The sequence below is a fragment of the Anabrus simplex genome, chromosome 1 (assembly GCF_040414725.1).
Source record: "Anabrus simplex isolate iqAnaSimp1 chromosome 1, ASM4041472v1, whole genome shotgun sequence".
Taxonomy (NCBI): domain Eukaryota; kingdom Metazoa; phylum Arthropoda; class Insecta; order Orthoptera; family Tettigoniidae; genus Anabrus; species Anabrus simplex.
In genome coordinates this window covers 784547128-784569879 of record NC_090265.1, presented here as the reverse complement: position 1 = coordinate 784569879, position 22752 = coordinate 784547128, and the positions used below count along the sequence as shown (strand labels likewise).

Below are 22752 nucleotides of genomic sequence, written 5' to 3'. Positions count from 1 at the left end.
AAGTCGTGAACAGCTTAAGATACTGACATTCTGTTTTCAATTTCGTTAATGGTATTAAGGGGTTCTTAGTTGAACATGCAGTACTTTTCCAGGCTTTTCACAAAATGTATTAGCACACACGTTTTCATATGGAAACGTTATTTCATGCCATAACTTCAAATGATATACCATCAAGTTTACAGTTGTCGTTACTGGTACATCGCACAGCTTGCACTACAGGAGGATCGATCGAGATTCTTGCGGGTCTCAAGATCTGCGACGTCAGTCTCGAGTGAGAGCGTTGCCCATCACTACCAAGAACCTATTCATAGGCCTATATCACCCCTGCATTCCTACTGGTTGTCACGGCAACGGGCGTAGTTTCTGGCCGTTTCACAAGTACCGCATAGACAGGCCGGTATCGAGTTTATTTTCCTGCTTTCATCAAGTATATTTTCCAACCACAAACAGTGAAGATGATGTTGTAGAAGAAATGTATGAGTTAGTAGACACCAAAGCTAATATTATCTTAATGGGAGACTTCAATGCTTCAGTTGGTAGTCATGAAAATCTTAAACATACTGGTAAATTTGGACTTGGCAAAACAAACTCGAGAGGAGAAAAATTGCTGGGGTTTTGTGAACAACATGAACTATTAATAACTAATACATGCTTTGATGTTCACAAAAGACAATGTTATTCATGGAAGGCTCCTGGAGATAGAAGACATTTGTTAGATTACATAATAGTAAGACAGATATAGAAACCAAGTGCTTACCAGTCACAGTTACCCAGGGGTTGATGTAGACAGTGATCATATATTAGTTGCAGCGAAGTGCAGTATTAGATTCAGAAAACAAAGCGTACAGTTCGAAGAAATGGTGTTTGAATAACATACACATTGCAGATTTGGCTTCAAAATTCAAAGAGAAAACTAATCAACTGAGCAGTGAAAGTACTGGAGGGAAAAATGTCAAGAACAGCTTAATGACAGCTGCTTCAGAAATACTGGGTAAAAGAAAATTGGAACCAAAGAAGCCTTGGATGACTCGAGAAATTTTAGATCTCATTGAACAGAGGAAAAAAATGAGAAGCAGGGATTTTGAACAGTATAGAGCATTAAAAAATTTAATAACAGACAAGTATCGCTTAGCAAAAGACAGTTGAATGAAATTGGAGAGGACATTAAAAAAGATCTAAAAGCAGGGAAATCTGATAAGGCATATTTTAAAATAAAATCATTGCAGAACAAGAAAATAACCAGAAGTAATGTGGTTAAAAACAAAGCAGGCGAGATTCTTTTTGAAAATGAGGAGGTAGGTGAATGCTGGAAGCAATATATTGAAGATCTATAAGGAGGTCGGGAAATAGATAACATTTGGGATTATGTAGAGGACGAGAGCCTGATTGAGGTAGAAAGGAAAGGCCTACCAATTACAAAAAGTGAGTTTAATATGGCTCTACACTTATTAAAGGATAAAAAAAAGCTGTAGGTGTTAACATTTCAGCAGAGCTCCTAAAGAACTGTGGAGACATCATGAAAGAGAGATTGTTTCATACCATTACAAACTGCTATGAAGAAGGAATCATACCACCTGATTTCATAAAGAACCGGACAATAACAGTCCCAAAGAAAGGAAATGCCAAGAACTGTTCAGATTACAGAACAATAACCATTCTATCCCGTGCTTCTAAAATCCTACTGATAATACTTAAATGCCAAATCAGCAGGAAAATTTAACAGAATTTATGATGACCAATATGGCTTCAGAGCAGGTAAGGGTACTAGAGAAGCAATTCTAGCTCTGCGTCAAATCCTGGAGAGAAAACTGGAAGATAACAGGAAAAGTTATGTAACTCTCGTGGATTTAGAGAACGCATTCGACAAGGTTGACTGGAAGTTATTATTTCAAATTCAGAACATTGGGTCTTGATTGGAAGGACAGATGTTTGCTTTTTAACCTGTACAGAGCCCAAAGCACAGATAAACATCAATGGAACGACAAGAGAAGCAAGAATAAGAAAAGGAGTGCAGCAAGGCTGTCCTTTTATCATCTTATCTGTTTAATATCTTCATAGAATTTGCTATTAGAACAATAAAAGAAAAACCAAAGGGATAACTTTTAATGGTAAACAAATTCATAGTATTCGCTTTGCAGATGATATTGCATTAATAGCTGATTTAGAACACAAAATGGGTTACATCGCGCATTCCTATCTACAAAATGTCATTGTAAAATGTCACAAATGGAACATAATAATTGCTTTTACTTAAATGAAGTGAAAAATCTGCAGTAAATTACGAAATACCGTCGTTATTGGAGAAATATGAATACATACTTAAGGCCTGTAGACAGAAATCGTTTGTCGTATTCCGCTGCTGGTGCCGTCTTGTTACTTTCTTGAGGTCCAGGGCTAGCACCGAGGAATGGGAGTGCTATGTCTGCGGATTCTCATTATTTTTGTCCATATGACTAGAGCAGCCAGTTCAAACAGCAAAATGGAAGTCAACAGCATTCACGATATTTCGTTCTTCAATGAGGCAAATGATCATGTTATAGTGATGTGGCTGGAACTCTACGGAAAAACAACTAAGGACGCATTCAACAACTTGATGCTGCACATTACAGAGAAATATCGTTAGTACCACAAAATTTTTGTTGAAAGAAAAATAGCATGATCCCTGGACCAATAAATCACTAGTCCACAGAATTCTTATGTACATTGGCCATAGCTTTTTGTCGCCTATTAAATCTTGCATATTGCGATACAGTTCAGGAAATGATGTCATCGACAACTGGAGCAATGAAACAAAAGCAAAGAACTTCAGTGAATACAGAAATCACACACGAAATTGTTCAAAGTGTAAGACAAACAAAAGACATACGTGTGTTACTGTGAGCGTAGTACCAAAAGTACTTGTAAAGTAGTAAAGCAGGTATACATAATATTCTCCAAAAATAAAATATTTCTTAATTTACCACAGATTTTAAACTTCAACTGTATAAAAGCAATTATTATGTTCCATTTGTGACAAATTTTACAGTGACATTTCGTAGATAGGAATGCGCGACGTAACCCACAAAATGACTAGGATGCTCGGTACACTAAACATGTCAGAGACGTTCAGGCTAAAAATAAACACAAAGAAAACTAAAATGATCATTCAAGAGAAGACTGAATTGAAAAACATTAAATTAGGCTGTGAAAAAATAGATCAGGTTAAAGAATTTTGTTATCTGGGTAGTGTTATTACCAATGGTAATCAGTGCCCGACAGAAGTCAAAAGAATTGCTATAGCAAAACAAGTGTTTCAATCTATTGTTTAATAAGCACACAGGAATTGAAACCAGGAAGAAATTTGTTAAAACCTTTTGTTGGAGTGTGCTAACTTACGGTTTTGAGACCTGGATTTTGGGAAAACAAGCACAATCAATACTAGAAGCTGTAGAAATGTGGTTCTGGAGAAGACTGACAGGGACGAGTTGGACAGAGAAAAAGACTAATATCCAAATCTTGAATGACGATGAGAAACGAACCTTAATTTATTCAACTGGGCGGAGGAAAGCTACATTTCTTGGACACGCCCTATGACATGACACCTTTCTCCAGAATGTCTTCGAAGGAAAGGTCTTAGGGAAGAAGTCAAGAGGAAGACCACGTCTCTCATACCTTCGGAACATGATCACTCAGTTGGGTTTCGCTTCCAATGTCACGATGAAAATGACTGCTGAAGATCGTGGGATGTGGCTGCAGCGACAAGGCTTAGCCTTTAGGTAATGGATGGAAACCACCTCTCGATATAGGTAACGAAGAAAAGAAACGCAAGTTCGAAGTTGCAGAAATGAGTGCATGGGAAAGTATTGGGGTATTACGTGCGAGCGATAAAGGCGCAATAGCAACACTAGCACATCTAAACTTAAACAGTTTCTTTCGCCGCAAGAATTTTATTTCATGTCTCCTCATCCTTGAGCTACGTTCTAATAATTGTGATATAATAATTACGAGTGACACGATACTACAATGTTTAGCTCGTATAAAGGTAAAAATAAAAATAATTTTCAATTTTATGCCAACACGTGGCATCACAATGCCTCTGTGGCCGTGCGTCAGGCCCCTTCCCACCAACACCTAGCTGGTTATCAACATTCGTTCAACTTCGTAGACGATCGGGATCTTTCGGCCCGCTGTTTGGCGGCACAATATGTATCAGCTGGCAAGTCATCTGTTTCCTGCATAAAGTCAGGAAGTTTCTTTGTTTCGTAATCATTTATTCACCTAACTAATAATGGACATGGAAAATCTTATCAGTTTAGTTCCAAAACGTAATTTCCTCTATGACAAGACCCATAAGTATTATTGCAACAACAACGTAAGAGTGAATGCCTGGAAGGAAATAAGCAAGGGAATGAAAAATCAAACCGGTTAGAATATTCAATTTTGTGGTAGATTAGGCCTATATGGTACTTAGTTTATTTTGCAATTATTGTTGACCTTATTTCAGAATCATATGAGTTTGGAGTCCATATACAGTACGGTAACTGACATGGCATGGAATGGAATGTACAGTATTTACCGTGAACAACTTTATAAGTGGCATTCCCTACGGTTGTCGTACGTGTTCCTAACAAACAGTACGGTAATGGATAAGAAGCTGCTGTGTTGTAGGCAAAAGAATTTTTCGGTTTTCAATTAATGTTGAGGCCACCTTGATTAGTGACTTCACCCTGTCGCAGCACGCAACTTACTGCATTAAAGTTTTATCAAACCATCCATTGCGTGCTTTGGGTTTTCCGTGTGGAATCCCATTCGATTCAATTCCGCTTGATGTGAATGGTGGAGAGGAAATTTTCAACTAATGGGTTCGATTCCATTCCACAAGGTGAGAGTGAGCATCTGGTGTTAGTGTTGTAATAGCGTGACATCATATGGCCTTGGCAAGCCCGGAGAGGCTCCATGACACGCGCAAACGGCCTAACACAGGGTTCAACTTCCACGAAGACTGGAGGGTTCTAACCATAAACTGCTTTGAGCGAACGTTTCCTACCTCAACAACAGGCTCTAAAATTTGAACTGTTTAACTGGGAAATATATTTACATCAGAACACTTTAAACGGGGAAAATATACATGTAACTTAATGCAACCGATCAAGGGACCAAGAATATCACACTTCTTAGGTGGGAAAACTTCTTAACCAAGTTTCACTGTAGTAAGCAAACAACAAAATTGTCTACAGTATATGGCATCTCCCGACAACCCATTTATCTCGCAGAACTCGTGTCACATATGCAAGATCATTTGCAGTCATACCTGCTGCTTCATTAACAAGGTGTTACCCCATAATGTTTTGCTCTTGTGTAGTTCTTTGATTTTGGAACATACCAATTCGATGGAGGCAAGTGCAGAACCAAGTGTCTTTGTAATTTCAGTAACTCACTGAATCGGTATTCTTTTCTGGATTTTTTAACTCGATCAGTTCAGAAATCTGAAGTTTCTTCATTCCTGAATAGAACATTTTGTTTTCTTTCAGCCATTTCACATAACTTAAACAGCATTACCAAGAGGGTATCCGGTTTCCTTCAGTACTATGGTATGCTGCAGTGTCGATTATTGACACACTTCTAGAGGGGAGAGTACGAAGGAGTTTTCATTCACCCATTTATCTTAGCACCAGCATAGATGAGCATCAACCTGTTTCAAGAGCTCATGCTGGTTGTAACTCGCCGAATACTCTTATTTTTGTCAATAATTTAAATGTATTTTTTTTACATCACATCGACAAACAGGTCTTATGGCGACAATAGGATAAGTAAGGGCTAGGACCGCAAAGGAAGTGACTGTGTCTTGGCTGGTGTGAAAATGGGAAACCACACAGAAAATGATCATCAAGGCTGCCAACAGTGGGGTTTAAACCCATTATTTCTCGAATGCAAGCTAACAGTATGTGACAAACTGTGAAGGTAACTAACTCCCCCGGTCCAACATTTATTAAATCATTCGAAATAATTTTCCTGTCTTTAAGATTGCATATCTTCACGAGTTTTAAATAGTTACTTCACCAATAAATATTTGGGGACCAATCACTATGTATCTGTTGCTTGCATGTTTCTTCCACCTGAACCTCATAATGTATAATTATAAAATTCTTTTCCCAGTTCTTTACGGGGTCAGGGATGAAGGGAGATGAATTTTCATAGTGAGTTTTTAAGACTGGATGACATCAACCTCATCAGAGCAGTTAATGAGATAAAATGAAGTGATATATGATAGTAAAAAAGGAAAGGGTGAAAGCTGGTGCCACTATGTAGCCTACTCATGTCGAATAGGCACGAAGGGGTCTGCTCAAAGCTCAAGTCCCCTTTCAATGGATGAATCATCATAAACAGCATTATATGTCCCCACTCCATATGAACACTGAGGAGAGTTTTGCTCACACAAAAATAAAATGAGAAAGGGCAAAAACAGCAACAATGGAGAAACTAAGAATGACAAAGAAGTCTGAACAAATTCACAATAATGCAGCCTCTCTTTACACTGTGCATCTAAAAGCGATCCAGATAAAAATGTCTTCTAATCCAGTTTCCACAGACTAGCCTGTGACTTAATTAAACATTCAGAGTGACTGACACAACACATGGATCACATGAGGGGATATTCTTCTAAACATACAATTAGAAGAGGATAGACATCATTAGCTTCTGCAATATTATAGGCCCTTATTGCTTGAGAAACATTTTATTATTTTGTTATATACCCTATATAAATAGTACTCCATTGGAACTTTACGGCTCTCCTTGATAGTAGTCACCTTCAGCTCACGAAAGAAGTATGAAACTGAATAAATACAGTCATAAAAGCAGAAAACCAGTGAAGAATAGAGGATAATGAATGTAAAAAAATGAAGAGCAAGAGACTTATGCAAGTTGCAGAAATGCAAGTAGATTTTTCCCCCCTGAAAGCTCATAGTTCCTAACTACTAAGCATGAGATTTCAGGTTTTTCCTTAGCATGTTGCTTTTATGTATGATTAATTATTACCTTATCCAGCTTGATTCAGGGAAGAAAACCTTTAATACCAAGCTCTGATTTGGCCACAAAATTATTGAAAGTATTAAAATTACTCTAGAGATTTTTTTTTCACCAAGATGCCTACCTTTCTAGCAATTTTTTTTTTCCTTCCAATTTTGGTCCCACGCCCTGTCAAACTTTTCTTCTCAGAAATTTCAACCACCACCCTTTCCCGTGTAATGGCCAACACAAAAGCATCCAAAAGGATAGGAAAAACATTGTTAGAAAAACCAATTCAAAGATGACAACTAATTATAATTAACGCACTATGAAAATCCTGGTTCATGGATCTAGGGCATTTCATTGGCTCAAATCTATCTAGAATCCTTTCGACATTTAAAAATCATAATGGGCAAAGTCCGAATAAGGATGTAGAATATAGTTTCGTTACACTGACCATGCATTAGCATTAAAACATTACTGAAAGGAAAAAAATAATAATTTTGAAACAATATTGAATTGAAAGGTTTATTAATACCTTACATACAATGTTTTCAGAACAATATTGTAGATGATTAAAAATTAAACATTGCTTTGTGAAAGAGAAGAATTACACGTACTGTGAAAGAACAGCAGGACGGGTAACGAGAACAAGAAATGTCGGGAAAGAAATGCCAAATCAACGGCAACTTCTTTGAGGCACGGGGGGGGGGGAGGTAAATCGATTAGGGATGAGAGAATGTAATGATAATTCATTTAAAGAATAAGACAATAGGAAATTGTGAGTGGTATGGAAGAAGTTATGATATTTAACAATTTACACACTACTGGACTGGTTTCATGATCTCCACAAAAATTTACAAAACTAGTATATTTTTCTGAATATTCTTTATGGGGGAGAGGTTTTCCATCAGAATCAAACAGGAACAGGCAAAGACAGAGAATGGCAATGAATATTTTATAAGTAAAATATGTATGCATTAAAAGTATCCTATCATACTCGCATCATACCACACACAGGAAATACCTCTCCCCCTTTCCATGGATGTGCCCCCACATGTAGATTGCAAACCTAGCAGGAAAACTCGCAGTCTACATTAATTTCCCAGACCAAAACGTTGCCGCGTTCTCTGGCAGAAAGCATGTCTTCTTTAAATCACGTTCTACAGATGGTACGGACGTCAACAACAGCACAAGAACATACGGAACAGCCATTTAATACTGGGTCATACTAGTGTGTCTTAACCCATCTACTGAAAGACTGAGTTAATGAAGGATTGTTTAATGGTTAAAACTCATGGACATAAATGTCAGTACTGAATTACTGATAATTATAAAGGAAATACAAATTTCACCAAAACAGTTACTGTACGAGATACATAGCTCATTGCTGTGCAAACATCACAGATGAGAACAGATGGATAATATAGTAAACAGAAGGGAAGACAGGCGCAATTTAACAATACCACGCACACACCCAAATGAAAATACAATTACGCTAGATATGCAAACTGTACAAGAAACTACGGCAACAGATGTTGTCCTCGCACCAACTCCAGTCAGTTACACACATACCACCTTCAGTTCCTTGCAGGTGCACATTTGGAAAGGCTTTCAATCACTGATACAAAGAAAGAAAAGGCGATCAATGCAAATTACAGAAGCCATTGTTTCTTGCTATAAACAGTATCCATTTCAAAAAGGTAGACAAAGTAAATCAGAGCTGCCTGCGTGGCCTATAATCTAACACACACAAACTTTTCCTAAATGATTAAGGTGAAAGCGCCAGGACGATTCCCTTTCTGCAACACACTCGAGACAGATCTTCAGTATAACAATACAGGCACGATCCATAAGATTCAAGAGCTTTACTTGTAAGGAATAGTGAAAGGGAGGAACAAAAGTAAAACAAACTCAAACATCTTGCCTAACAGGGAATCATCAACCACAACGCACAGCTCATTCTGTTACTCAGCACATACTCTAAAGAATATTGCAAGTGAACAAAGTAAAACAAATTCATCACACATCTTTAACATCCCCTATTTATTATAAAATACTCAATAGATTAATCTGATTTCTGAAAGAAAAGTAAAGTCATTTTCAGAAGAAAAAAATCACTAGTGATGTCCTTTAATATAGGAAAACTATGTTACCACTGTATCTAGCTTCAATGGCCAACAGTTCATATCAATACAGAAACAAAAATTCTCCCATATGTGACAAGTTTTTTTTTTTTTTAATGCTTTACTGCCTAAGAAACAAAAGTTGAATAATAAAACAGCATCATATTTGTAAATAGACAAAACTCTAAAAACTGATATGAGCATCTGATAAACACTGAAAAAGAACTTTTGATGTTCTGCCCTCTCTTGTTCCTCTAAAGACTGCTTAAGTGTTCCTCTGCAACTTCCTCGAAGGCAATTAGCTAATGGTGGTGGTTTTAACTGGCCCTCAAACTTACACACGTTTAACATCAGCCAACATAACAGAGCCAAAGAAAAGAAACAACGAACAAGTATTTGTAGCCATGCACTCAAAACAAAAAGTCTTTAGTTTTTATATTAAATCATTGTTCCATTAAAATGGCATGTCATAGGTATTATGTCTGGACCGTTAACTACAACTATAACAAAGCAATGTATGCTGGAAGGATGAACCCCCACAGCTCCCACCATTGAAATGTGCCATTCACTTCATAGCTTTATACAATACAGGCATAAATGGGAAAAAAGTGCACCACTTCAAAACCGACAACTGAAAACGGAAACTTCAGTCAAACCAACAGCAGGGTTTTCTCTTGATGTTCACGCATAAAAGAAAAAAATGGCACGTTTAGAGTTTTTTTATTATCTTGTCCATTCCTTTCAATTTTCTCATTCCCCTGATGCAAGTAACTTAGATAAAAATCAGCTGCCGATGACAATTTTGAGTAGTGTCGTGTCTTTTATACTTCCTTCTTCCCCTAATTGATCCCTAAATCACTTCTACACTAGGCACAGCCGGTTCAAATCTTCTGGATCTTCTCTCCTACAACCACGGGGTTATTGCGCCGGATCTCCTGAGCACCCATCTCCCGGTAATCAAAGGTGCAATTGTGCTTGTCGCTGTACCGATGCACCGCACAGAACAGCCCTCCGCAACGGCACTCGAAGCCTGAAACATCAGTCAGAAATTTGCAAAATTCTTCCAAAGTGTGCCATATCAATACAATTAACCTAGGTTTCCTGAAACAATTTCAAATAATGATAAACTCTTTCTTTTATATCACTTTGGGATGAAAAAATTGGTTACCAATTTTTTTTAAAGTACAAATACTGTCATCCTGCTGGATACAAGTCATTATGTAATGACATAACAATGCTTATTTCTTATCAAATGACATTTTAAATCTAATTAAAAATAGTGAAACCTCGCTAGCGCATTCATTAACACGTAAATTCAAAGTCCAATTATCATCTTATTAAATCTATATAAAAATACCTCACATATTGCATCACTAATTTTGACTAATACCGCTTAGTATGCTCGCATTGTTCCTAGCCCTGAAATATTTGACATTCCTTGTGAAAGAAACTATTTCTCAGGCAAGAACCGTTGCCACAGTTGCGTGATTATGGAAAAAGACCTTAAATTCCTGAACTTCACAGGATAAGTTGTACCTTCGGGGAGCAAGCCGTCAGCCTCAGGAAGGTTCAGTTTTGCTTGCCGGTTAGCAGCGAGATTGGCGAGCCTATATATGCTCGTATTTCACGTTCCATTCAAATGCAATAAATTTATTTTTTGAGGGGTACAGTGAAATGTGGCGAATATTTGTCGTGTGATACGGTAGTCTATATAGAATTAGGAACATCATCGTGTGAAATTTACCAGCATGGTGCATATTTGTCTTGTGATAGTTTAGATATGGCTATGGAAAGAGTCATTAAATTCCTTACTAATAAAGACATAACAAGCCTGTCAGAAATTGGACTGGCATCCGCATCTTGAAGTGCGCACAGGTCATGAATGTTGGAACTCGCAACTTCGAGTTTCGTCTATCATTCAAGTTGGTCGAAGTTTAATAAAAATGGCGGCCAAAGTAATTCTTGCCAGTCGCACATGGTTGAGTGTAACCCCCAATTCATTGTCTAATAGTGTGACCAGAAAATGTTTTTAACCCATTGCTCTCAAATAAACGGCTGCTATTAACATTTGTTATAGAAAGAGTGTGAACTGCAACATTATTTTTAACATTTTTATTGGCCCCCACGCAAGTTTCATTGTTTGGTGGTGTTCCACTCAGTGCACTTATTTTATAAACCCCAGTGGAAAATGTATTTATATTTGTTCTCAAGTTTTTCACACCTTTTAATACTTTCCTCTCATCTTGAGAAAGGGTAGATGTAGTTTACACTGTACCTGCAGATCCAAGACATAAAATGCTCCCATGTCGGAAAAGAATCTATTTAGTGTTTCCATATCCCTGTTGGACAGATTTTATTTGTATACTCAGTACGTTTTTAACATGTTCTTTATTGTTGTCCATGCAGGAACATCTTAACAAGGTTTTTCTGTATATTTTACTAATTTATATGCATTACAAAATTTTAGGATCTCTTCAATATTTCAATTCTAGATATAATATTCACAGTTTAAAGGCTATTTACTTTTCATGAAAACAATGAATTAAATAATGCTGCACAAATTCAAAGCATAGTTATGATGCAAATTACAGACCACACTTACAGGTTTCATAAATTTTTATGTAACAATTACTTTTAATAGGAAGTCAGGAAAAATAGCGGTGATGTGTCTCAAAACATAGAACACTCAGCAGGGTACTCACAGTATAAAAAAAAAAAAAAAAAAGATTATTTGTTTGCGCAACAAAACTAAAGAACAAAGGGAAAAACAGATGCTAATTACATTGAAAACACAGGGGTTATAAATGAAAATGATACTGTCAGCAGAAACCTCTCCTGAAAGAGCTCCTGCTACTTGACACAGCAAGCGACCTAGGGATACAGGAAATATATGCCCGTCATTAGTTAGCACTCAGCCCACTTAACGGTAGGTGGCCACTGTGGTGACCAGGAGCTCACGAAGTCTCTGTGGCCAGCAACATTTTAATTTGTAGCATTTTGCAGAAGAGAATGATTTAATCAATAGCGTGTAAATCTGTCCTTGCTTTGATAATATAGGCAAGAAAGCATAAAATATCAGTTTAGGACAACTGAAGAACACAGAAATGGAAGAAAATTAAATGGAAACTAAACTGAAGCAAAATAAAAGATCTGCAATTCAAGCCACTGAGAAACCTCTAATTCCACCATCAGCAGGTTTGATCCTGGTTCAGTCTGGTGGTAGAGCGGAACCTCCATTTTCCATTTTTGGAGGGACCGTGGAAAACAAACCCGTACAACACGAGAAAACTGAAAATCCGAGAATAAATGAAAACCAATAATTTGCTGAACATTACAAAAATGTAATATGTATTACTGTAATTTTACAAACACCCCTAGACCAACCCAAACTACAACACCAGTGGACCTTTGCCTGCCTAGCGACCGCTGCTCAGCCCGAAGGCCTGCAGATTATGAGGTGACGCATGGTCAGTGTGACGAATTCTCTTGACCGTTATTCCTGGCTCTCTAGACTGGGGTCGCCATCTCATCATTAAATAGCTCCTCAATTAAAAGCAATCACTTAGGCTGGGTGGACCTGGAACCAGCCCTTACATCCAGGTAAATATGCCTGGCCTGGCATCGAACCCGGGCCATCTGGGTGAGAAGCAGGCAAGTTAGACCGTGGAACTGGCTTCAAACAATTACCGGTACGCAAGTTAAAAAACCTTTATACTTCACGTTCAGATTTACCGGGGAAACTTTGTCAGTTTTCCGTGAAAACTTCTTTCAAGTTCAGCAACTTGGATCAGCCAAACTCTTCGAAAAATACAATAACGTCAAGCCAAACAACAATCGACCACGAGTAATTTTTAATTCCCCAATCTAATAAAATAAAGCACATTAGATACAAAAAAGAGCAACATTATGGCAAAATCCCTTCTTTTCTTAATCTTCCATTGTAATTTGATCACCAGTGTACTGTTCGTAGTCAGCTCCTGGAAATCTTGTACCGCGTAAATTAGGCTTACATCGGCATTTACAGGTTATGTTTATTTTTTTATTTGATTTTCATGCCTTCATTTGTGGCGAAATTAAGGCTCACGGCCCTCTCTTACACTTAACCCCACATTATCTAATAACAAAATATAAATCCTAACCTCATTCATTCTTCCATTCATACTACCATTCATACAAACTGGTTATATATTTAATAGGTAATCTCGGCAAGACCGCTTGAAAGAAGCTAAAGAAGTGCAATTTCTGACAATGACTGGAAGGGATTCCATAGTCTTGCACCAGACACATGAAAGGAGTGGTTAAATGAAGATGAGCGATGCATAGGAATTGCGAGTATAGTAGTCGATCTTGTGTTGTGTTCATGAGAGGAGAGTAAATTAAACTTTGAGGATAAAGACTGGGGTTTAGATTCATTCAACGGACAAAATACGAGAGTTGCAATGTGAAGATGTCTTAGTTTATCGATTTTTAACCAGGAGAGAATTTCATAATAGGGGGATATATGAGTTTAAAATTTAATTGAAAATATAAACCTAATGCATGAATTCATCGCCCTCTGTAACTTTGTCTGTTCCATGGTGGCATCTCTCATAATATCACAATAATTAACACAGGAAATATGAGTGTCTGGATAAGTTTAATTTTCAAGCTTAGAAAGGAAGAAGTGATTGGCGAGTGAGAGGGTGAAGTGACCAGTGAATTTCCTACAGATGCTTGTTATATGTTCACTCCAATCTAGTGTGTCACTTATGATAATCCCAAGATTTTTTACCGAGTTCTGAAATGGTATAGCTACACCACAAAGCAAAAGTGAAGGTAATAACTTCTTATTAAGGATATTTAACTGCCTTTGTTGCCCAATTACAATAGTTTGTGTCTTTTTAGGATTGATTAATACACAGTTCTTACTAGAATAGGAGCTAATAAGATTTAAAATAGAATTCATCTGATGAATTCCAAACTCAATATCAACAGCTTTACAATGATAATATATTTGTAGATCATCTGCATATAAATGATACTTACAGTTACTGAACTCACAAGGTATATCATTGATATATAAACAGAAGAGGTCCAAGCACAGATCCCTGTAGGACACCTGTTTGCTTCATCTTCCAGTCTGTGCTCATGCCGTTTATGACAACACGTTGTTGCTGATTGGTGAGGTATGAAGCAAAGAGCTGAATAGCAGAGGGACTCAGATTAAATCTTTGTAGTTTTGCTAATAATATGTCAATATTTACTGTGTCAAACGCAATACTGAAGTCAAGTAAAATAAGTATAGCCACTTTCCGCTCATCTGCAGCTCCTCTAACGTCGTCTGTAATTCTTAGTAGTGCCATCCCTGTGCTATGTCCTTCCTTGAAACCAGATTGGAAGGGGTCACGCAGAGAATATTTTCCCAGGTGTGTAAAGAAAAGATAAATAATAATAATAATAATAACAACAACAACATCTCGACTACAGATAACTTCCACTTCATACAACAACTTTTAACAACACGCTAGAATCCAGCGCACACCGGCACGAACATGCCACTACGGCTCCTTTTCACAAACAGAAAAAGAAGATACCTCGTCCCAGCTATGACGCTCCAACTCTGTAGTAATGTATTTTTAATCCCTCCACTGCAGATTACACCATAAGCAACTCCATTCTATTTCACCAGGCCAGCAGCACAAAACAATAACAGTCCCAAGGTCCTCCACGTTTTAATTTACGAAATAATATCAATTTAAAGTCTCACTAGCATCTCACACTGATGTTTTCAAATAATATTCAAAGATACTTGAAGTTAACAGAACTAAAAAGTGAAAGACTAACCCGCAACATATTCCCAGTAAATACAATTACCAACAAATAACTGCCATCATTGTTGCCATTCAAATTCACTGTGTACTCAGCAACACCCAATGAGTCTCCGTCCATGCCGACCAAATTCACTGTAATTAATAAGCCATATTCATGAACCCGGGACTTCAACCAGACAACTTCCAGTTTAACTACGCATATAGAACCTCATTCGACATTCTTGAAAAAACTGTGGAATATTTTTCCCTGCCCCTGTGGTAATAATTATTATTATAATCGTATGGTCTTCGCTATCGTGTGCAGACATTTCCATCTGACGCCATATGGCTGTCTGCTCGTCAATTTCGACGTTCCGTTCTACTCTAGGCCCACTAGATAGCAGACCAAGTAAACCAAAACTCTCTTCGGCATCTATGGCTGAGATTTAATGAATTTTGTCGGGTGAACACCAAATGTGCCACCAGAGATCTTTTACATGCTGACATTGTACGATATGCGTCGAATGGACTTTTTTCCGCCCTTAAAAAGTCTGACTACCTCTGCCGGGTTTGAACCCACTATCTTGGGATCTGGAGGCCGACACTACCACTGATCCACAGAGGCAGAACCCCCTATGGTTATAAACTAAGGTTGGACCACTACATATTACTGATGTGTTAATGCTGCAATCGTCAACCAATGACTAAAACAACGGGATGCAAGTGATGCCAGACATTTTATATCCTTTCTCACCAAGCAGCTTTATTGTAAATATGTATATAAGCTGGTTATTTCACAACTGTTCAAATGGATATTGTAAATTTAATGTATAGTTACCATGTCAACCTGTAATCGTTCAACCAACGGCAGTAATTAGTGTCATGAACATTGACGCCAGATACTTTATACCCTTCTTCCCCTAACTGTAAATGTAAATATATGTCTAAACTTTATAATTTCCTATAATTTTCTAATGAGTACCGTCAATTATTCTTCGGACCACCACTGCTGGACTCTGCTAAAATACCCAGTGATTTTACGCATTGGTGCCGACTACTGTGTCTATAAACTTATATTGTTTAACTGTATCACCACTGAACATGATTTTCTTTTTTGCTTAACTTTCCCATTGTAATGTATCTTAATGTTTACAATTTAATTACTAATCAGGTACCTGATTTATGCCTTGAGGAGCTACTATGACTGATGATGCCCTCAATGAAGGGCGAAACATGTCTCAAATGGATTCAATAATAAATTTCTAAGTGTTTAAAAATTTATAATGTATTGAATACGTGACAAACCCTTTAGCATCCTACATTCAGTATCTTCAATACGGATTAACAATGAACAATGATATTTATCACCTGCAAGAACTACCAGCATTTATATTATTAGATAGACGCCGGAAGTAACTGAATTTCTTATCGCAAATAATTTGTTTAATTCGATTTTGCAGTACATGGTATTGTTCAAATGTGTCAGCTGATAAATTTAGTTTGTAACGTTTATATAACGAATCACGCTGAGCCATCAGAGATTTAACTTCAGTTGTCAGCCAGACGGCTACGGCATACTTGCGGATCTTGGTGTTAACGTCCAGTCATTGCGGTAATTTGAGGAAGCGGAAAAGCAATCGGCAGTGAACTTACATAAGGGACCATCTTAGCATGCATTCGGGTGGTATTGTTTAGAGAATCAAAATAAAGCAGTGTCCACAACAATTGGAAGGAGACAGAGCACATTTCGACAGCTCTTCTTGAAGACTGAATGAGTTTCATCAAATGTTCGTACTTGCAAAGCTTCTACATTATGTCCAGGGTTAGATGTTTACTTTTTTTTTCCGAGCGTATCGTCGAACAGGTTTTCGGCACTTCCCTCAGGGCACTGTATAGTCACTGAGCTTTCAGGCAGGAATCTAAACTGCTTCTTCGTAAGTAACACAAATGATGTATTTTAAAATTAACGTATACGACTGCGTTATCGAGACCAGAACAGATGTTGCACCTTACATACATAAAGCCATGGGAGGTTTTGGGATTGCCTATTACTGTTTTGGTCCCAGTGTAAGATTAGAAATTTCACGTTATTGTGTTAAAATGTTGAAACCGCAGTAGTTTTATCTGCGCACGTTACATGTCAAAACTTTGCATCATTTCGCACTCGTACCGACTAGGACAGCAGGCGCGCTTTCCAGTTGAGCTCAAGGTCACGAATAACCGTAAATTCGGAAGCTTTTAAATTTTTTCTCTTTATGCAATTTAATCGTGATTAGTGACGGACATAATTGAATATAATGCATTCGAAAACTTGAGAATCGATATTTGCATTAGAAATAATATTCTCGAGGTCAACATAACCTTTAAAAGTCGATGTAGGCCGGAGGACTAATTTGCGCGGTACAAGATTTCCACAAACTGACTACGAACAGTATACCGGTGACCAAATTACAATGGAAGATTTAAAGAAAAAGGGATTTCGCAATCATGTTTGGCGCTTTCGTATCCAATGTGCTTTATTAGATTAGAGAATTAAAAAAATACTTGTGGTCGATTGTTTGGCTTGTTGTTATTAGGTTTTTCGAACAGTTTGACGATCAGAGTTGCTGAACTGAAAGAAGTTTTCAGAGGAAACTGACAAAGTTTCCCCGGTAAAACTGAATGCAAAGTTTCGATACTTTTAAGCCACGTACTGGTAATTAATGTTTGAATCCGGCCTTGCTGTCAAACTTGTCTGCCTCTCACCCGGAGGACCCAGGTTTGACTCCCGGCCTGGTCAGCCATTTTAACCTGGATATGAGGGCTGGTTCCAGGTTCACTCATTCTACGAGTATCTTCAATTGAGGTGCTATCTAATGGTGAGATGGCGACCCCGGTCTAGAGAGCCACAAATAACGGCTGAGAGTATTAATCACATTGACCAAGTGTCACCTCGTAATCTGCAGGCTTTCAGACCGAGCAGCGGTCGCTTGGTAGGCGGAAGGCTCACTGGGGCTGTAGTTTTGTTTGGTTTAGGGGTGTTTGTAAGATTTTTTCAAGTATACATATTTCTTTTTTTAGTTATGTTTAGCCAATTTGTTCATGGTTCATTCCAGGATATTCCGTTTTCCCGTGTTGTACGTTTTTTTCCGGTGGTCCCTCCAAAAACGGAGAATCGAGGTTCCACTGTAATATGTTCCCTTCTCTTATCAAGTATTTTTATAATACAGTATGTTCAATTATCTCACTATATCTCTAAAAATACATGTAATGATCATCTAATATTTATATTGTGGCTTTTTTTAGCAGCTCTTATATATCACCCTATTATCAGTATCGTTCACAAACAAGGAAATCTGTTGGCTGTGTGTTTCACATGTATTTCAAAGTACAGAATAACTTTTTGGGCATTACCCCTTTTAAGAAGTTTTTGGTGGTCCCTTGAAAAACTTATCTTTCACTGTAGTTATATTATTAAGATTGTAATGACTTCCGATTACTTCACACATGGTCAATTTATAATTTTGACGTCCTACTTCATATTCTCCTTTTATATGGCATAAGCAATTCTACACATTTCCTTATAATAATTAAACTAGTTTTTATGGTTGATTCAGATCTTACTAATGCGAACTACTGGACCTTAGTGAACAATTCTACTTTACGAAACCAGGTTAAGGGCCGACCTAACTTTTGGGTTATGTTTTCCTGGCTGATGTTTAAGCGGAACATGTCCCAATTTTAACATCTGTATAATATTTGTATCCTAAACATAAGGACTGAAGTATTGTAATGGTGGTATAATTCATTTGTTTAAAACTTTGATATAAGGTGTACTTTTCCATTAAATTTTAGAAAAGAATACTCTTGAAAAATTTAAGAGGTAAAATAGTGTTACTGAGTTTATGCGCTATTAATGGCTGTTTACGGTTTTCGGAGATGCCGAGGTGCTGGAATTTTGCCCTGCACGAGTTTTTAACCTTTTCGCGGCTGAATTCTTGGACAGGCTGATGTGACTGCAATGCTGGATTCCTTCAGCCAACAAACTCATCAGATATCGCCAATTTTGAACACAAAATACAAGCACTAACTACAATAATATTATGAGACAATATTTTAACTCGCCAGTTTGTTCCTACAGTGCTGGAGACCGTTCATGTTTGAGATCCAGGGTTCGATTCCACACGAGGTGGCAAAAATTTTCTTTATTAGGAAGATGTTTAGAAATTTTCATTTGTATTATGGGCTATGCCTACTATATTTACGCACAATACCAAACCATGCAAACGATTAACTGCAGAAAGATTAAATTAAACGCACAATATTGATCAAAGAAGAGCGGAACTTACCATGAACTCAGAAGCATCAACTGTATGTATAGAATCTGTCCTTTGTCCGCTACCCTCACCGAAATCTCTTCATTCACAAATACCTCGAAATAATCCATTTCAAGGCAATCAGGGGTCAAATTATTATACTTAGGTTTGGTACTTGAAATGCATGCGCTTTTGGTGTAAACTTTTTGTTCGTTGCTTTAGGCTGGCTTAGGTCTGTGCCATTTCTTCCTTTCTCTGGCAGCAAGTTATCACCTTTATCAACATTATTATCACTCCCTATCACTTCACTAATATCTTCAGTATCACTACTGTCAATGTCTAAATCCACATCGGGCTCTCTCTGCTCTAAAAGCGTAAGATTTCCTCCGGACGCATCTTGCGTTCATACACAGCAGCTATCATACAAACACGATGTTTACAACTGTGACAAAAGAATGTTTTCCTGCAGAACTACTCGCGGAAAAGACAGAAAGTTTAAAGTGAGACTAATAGATGGCAGAAGCATATAACAGTTATAAGGCAGATCGAGTATATTCGAGCGCAACATTGGCGGCGCAAAGCCTGGCTCGAGTATACTCTATCGAACCACTGGCAGATCCTTTCAGGCAGCTCGAATATACTCGATCGCAGCAGTGAAAAGGTTAATGTGCCCATAAATGTACTGACATGAGGCCGACACATTTGAGCCCCTTCAAATACCAACGGACTGAGCCAGGATGAAGCCTGCCAAGTTGGGTTCAGAAGGCCTGCGCTCTACCAGTCAAACTTGGAAAGAAACCCTGAATAGAGAAGAGAGTTACGAACACCGACTCTTTCCAACAGGACGCTATATGATGCCACATTCGTATTAAGAAAAGAATACCTGATCATTGCTAAATTACACAAATCTCTCTGAGAAGCTCACTTACATAAAGGCAGAAAAACTTCACTTAGCAGTGTCAAAAGAGATTTTGAGTTTCTGTTATAAGAAAATAAACAAGAAAATTCAAATGAATGAAAACGAACTGACATTTCTGCATGGTGATATACATACTAAAGCATGATTTTGAAGAGATAACTGTTGGATGAAACCAGGGTCAACGCTAACCATTCTGTCAATGAAGACTGGAGAGAATGACTGTTACGGGAACAATAGAGGATCCCTGGGGAATACCAAAAGGAGATGAACCAAATTAATCAAATGGTTCACAGAATCCCCCTAACCGTTTACCTTCACTTTTAAGAAAAAGATTGTGCAATTGTGTAATGAACACCACTGCTGGAAGCTAGTAATCTCTTGCAGCAGATGAATACTTTTCTTGAAAGATTAATACACAAAAAAAAAAAAAAATTGTGCAAGTGGATTCTTTTTGCCAAGTGAACACTGAGTCCCTAGATCAAGGAATAATTTTATTTCTGTCATATGATTTTGGCATGCAAAAGATTTCTGGCGACACTTTCGGTGTTTACCTGACAAAAATTAATTCAATCTCAGCCAAAGACTCCCAGAGATCTGGTTTACCCCGTTTGCCATCTAGTAGGCCTAGAGTAAAATGGAACGTCGAGATTGATGAGCAGACAGCCAGATGGCATCCAATCCAAATGTCTGCACACGACAGCTGAGGCCATACGATTATTATTATTTCTGTGTACAGAAGGCGACTAGTGCGTTACTTTCTCAGTGAATTTGCTAGAAATGTTCAAACGGGAGAAATATGCTAGCAGAGCGTGACGGATGCTATGCGGAGCGCGTCATTTGCCTGGTCAATACGGACCATTACAACATCAAACCACAATAAACAAACTTGGTTGTCTGGAAGGCTATTCCTTTGTTGACAATCACGAACTGCTTCGTCAAGTGTGCATTTGGTTGCTTAAATGCAGACAACTATGATGAACAGGGGAAGTTCTAGCATCAATCAGTACAAGTTGTATGGTATACATCGCCATCAACCCATTTGGAGACTACTTCAGATGAGTGGGATCACGCCATACTGATCAACTACAATCACATGACGCCAGACGGAGATACAGCTTCGGCTGATGCCGAACAAGTGCAGGAACTAACTATTCAGTCAAAACATTATATACTTGCCGCTCTGATGAAGCAACAATTAAGGCAATGGATATGGAGTAGTTCGTTGCTAGCGTTTACAACTAGATGGAGCAATAACTCAAATTTTTTTAAAGACAATAAGCCTAATTTGACCAAAACCTACTACAGCATTAAACATTTGCTTATTTTAGGTACTGTAAAAAGGTAGCTATTCATTATTCTTGACATTGGTGTTTTATATATAAAACTATATCTTTTAAGTTTGTTTTGTTATACCACCAGTTTCCAATTGGACAGTGTGGTTGGCTCCTTTGTGCAAGTGCTTTTTTCATTGGATTGCTGTACTTTTACTGCATTTTTCATAGATTTCTCCCTGTCTTTCTTTCTTGGTGCAAGGTTATGTTTGCCAGAGTACGGCCTTGTCTTCCGAGTTATCCAAGAGTAAATGCCCACTGCTGGATATATTTAGGAAATACTATTTTCATGGCATTTGAAAGGTTTAAACTGTGAATCAAGGCGATTGCATGCATTAATTTGTCTTAGAATATTTTGTAACATGCCAATTACAAGTTTGTGGTTGTTAATTCACGCAATTAGAAGTACAATTTTCGCGTCCCAACGACTTCGAATCACCGAGGTTTTAGTGTACACAATATGTGCTTAGCAATCATCTTCCTACCCTCCTCCCAGTTACCTGGGGTCCAAACTTTTTATGGATTTAGCCTAGATTTTATGCCCAGATGCCCATTCTTACACGAACCCTGGGTGAAGGGATGTATTGAACTACTGCACATTTCCATGCATGTTTGTCATGCGATGTGTTTATGTATTTGGAGGAGTGTTTCAAGACTAAAATTAACACCCTACCCCTGAACTACAGGAATTCAGACACGATTAAAATCCCTAGTCAGGTCGAGAATTGAACCTAGAGCACTCTGAACTGGAGGCGAGTACACTGACAACTCGGTCAACGTGCCAGACTACATGCTTACAAGCCATGAAATTCTTAAAAGATTTGCTTCAGCTTTCCAAAATTTTCCCCAAATGGTAGTATTCTACTTCAATAGGGGAGTGTGAGAGAGAAATTCAATTCATTTAGAACCCATCTAATTTACACACAATTCTAATTTAAAAACCTGCTAAGCTGTGAAGTATCATTTAATACCAAAGACAACAAACACCAACACTTCATAATAAACAAGGTCCTGGTAATTTGCAACCAATATTTGTAAGCTGTGTTACAGAACAATTGTCACATCTTGCAGACACGTGTAAAATTGTTGATGGCTGTGATTCTATTCTGAATATGATCATAAAAACTGACAGATAAACTGAACTACTTAACATTTGGGAATTGTTCCTTCAACTTTATTTCATCTCTAAAATAAACAATAACCGCTTATTATAATGTCTACGATTACGGGCCGTGAAAGCATCAATCTAAAGAATACCTACTTACCGTATTTACTCTTGTATCAGACCCCCTCGCGTATTAGTCT

The 22752-nt window shown here is 37.7% G+C and overlaps 1 protein-coding gene across 9 annotated transcripts in view; it reads right to left on the bottom strand.

Annotated features, from left to right (window-relative positions):
• Window positions 1-7501: 7501 nt before the first annotated feature.
• drn (doctor no) overlaps window positions 7502-22752 on the bottom strand; it is a 276723-nt gene continuing 261472 nt past the window's right edge. For all 9 annotated transcript variants that reach the window (XM_067136234.2, XM_067136232.2, XM_067136240.2 and 6 more), the window contains one exon: window positions 7502-10143. In XM_067136234.2, the coding sequence (XP_066992335.1) occupies window positions 9995-10143 (149 nt within the window). In that variant the 3' untranslated portion in view covers window positions 7502-9994. The remainder of the gene's footprint in view (window positions 10144-22752) is intronic.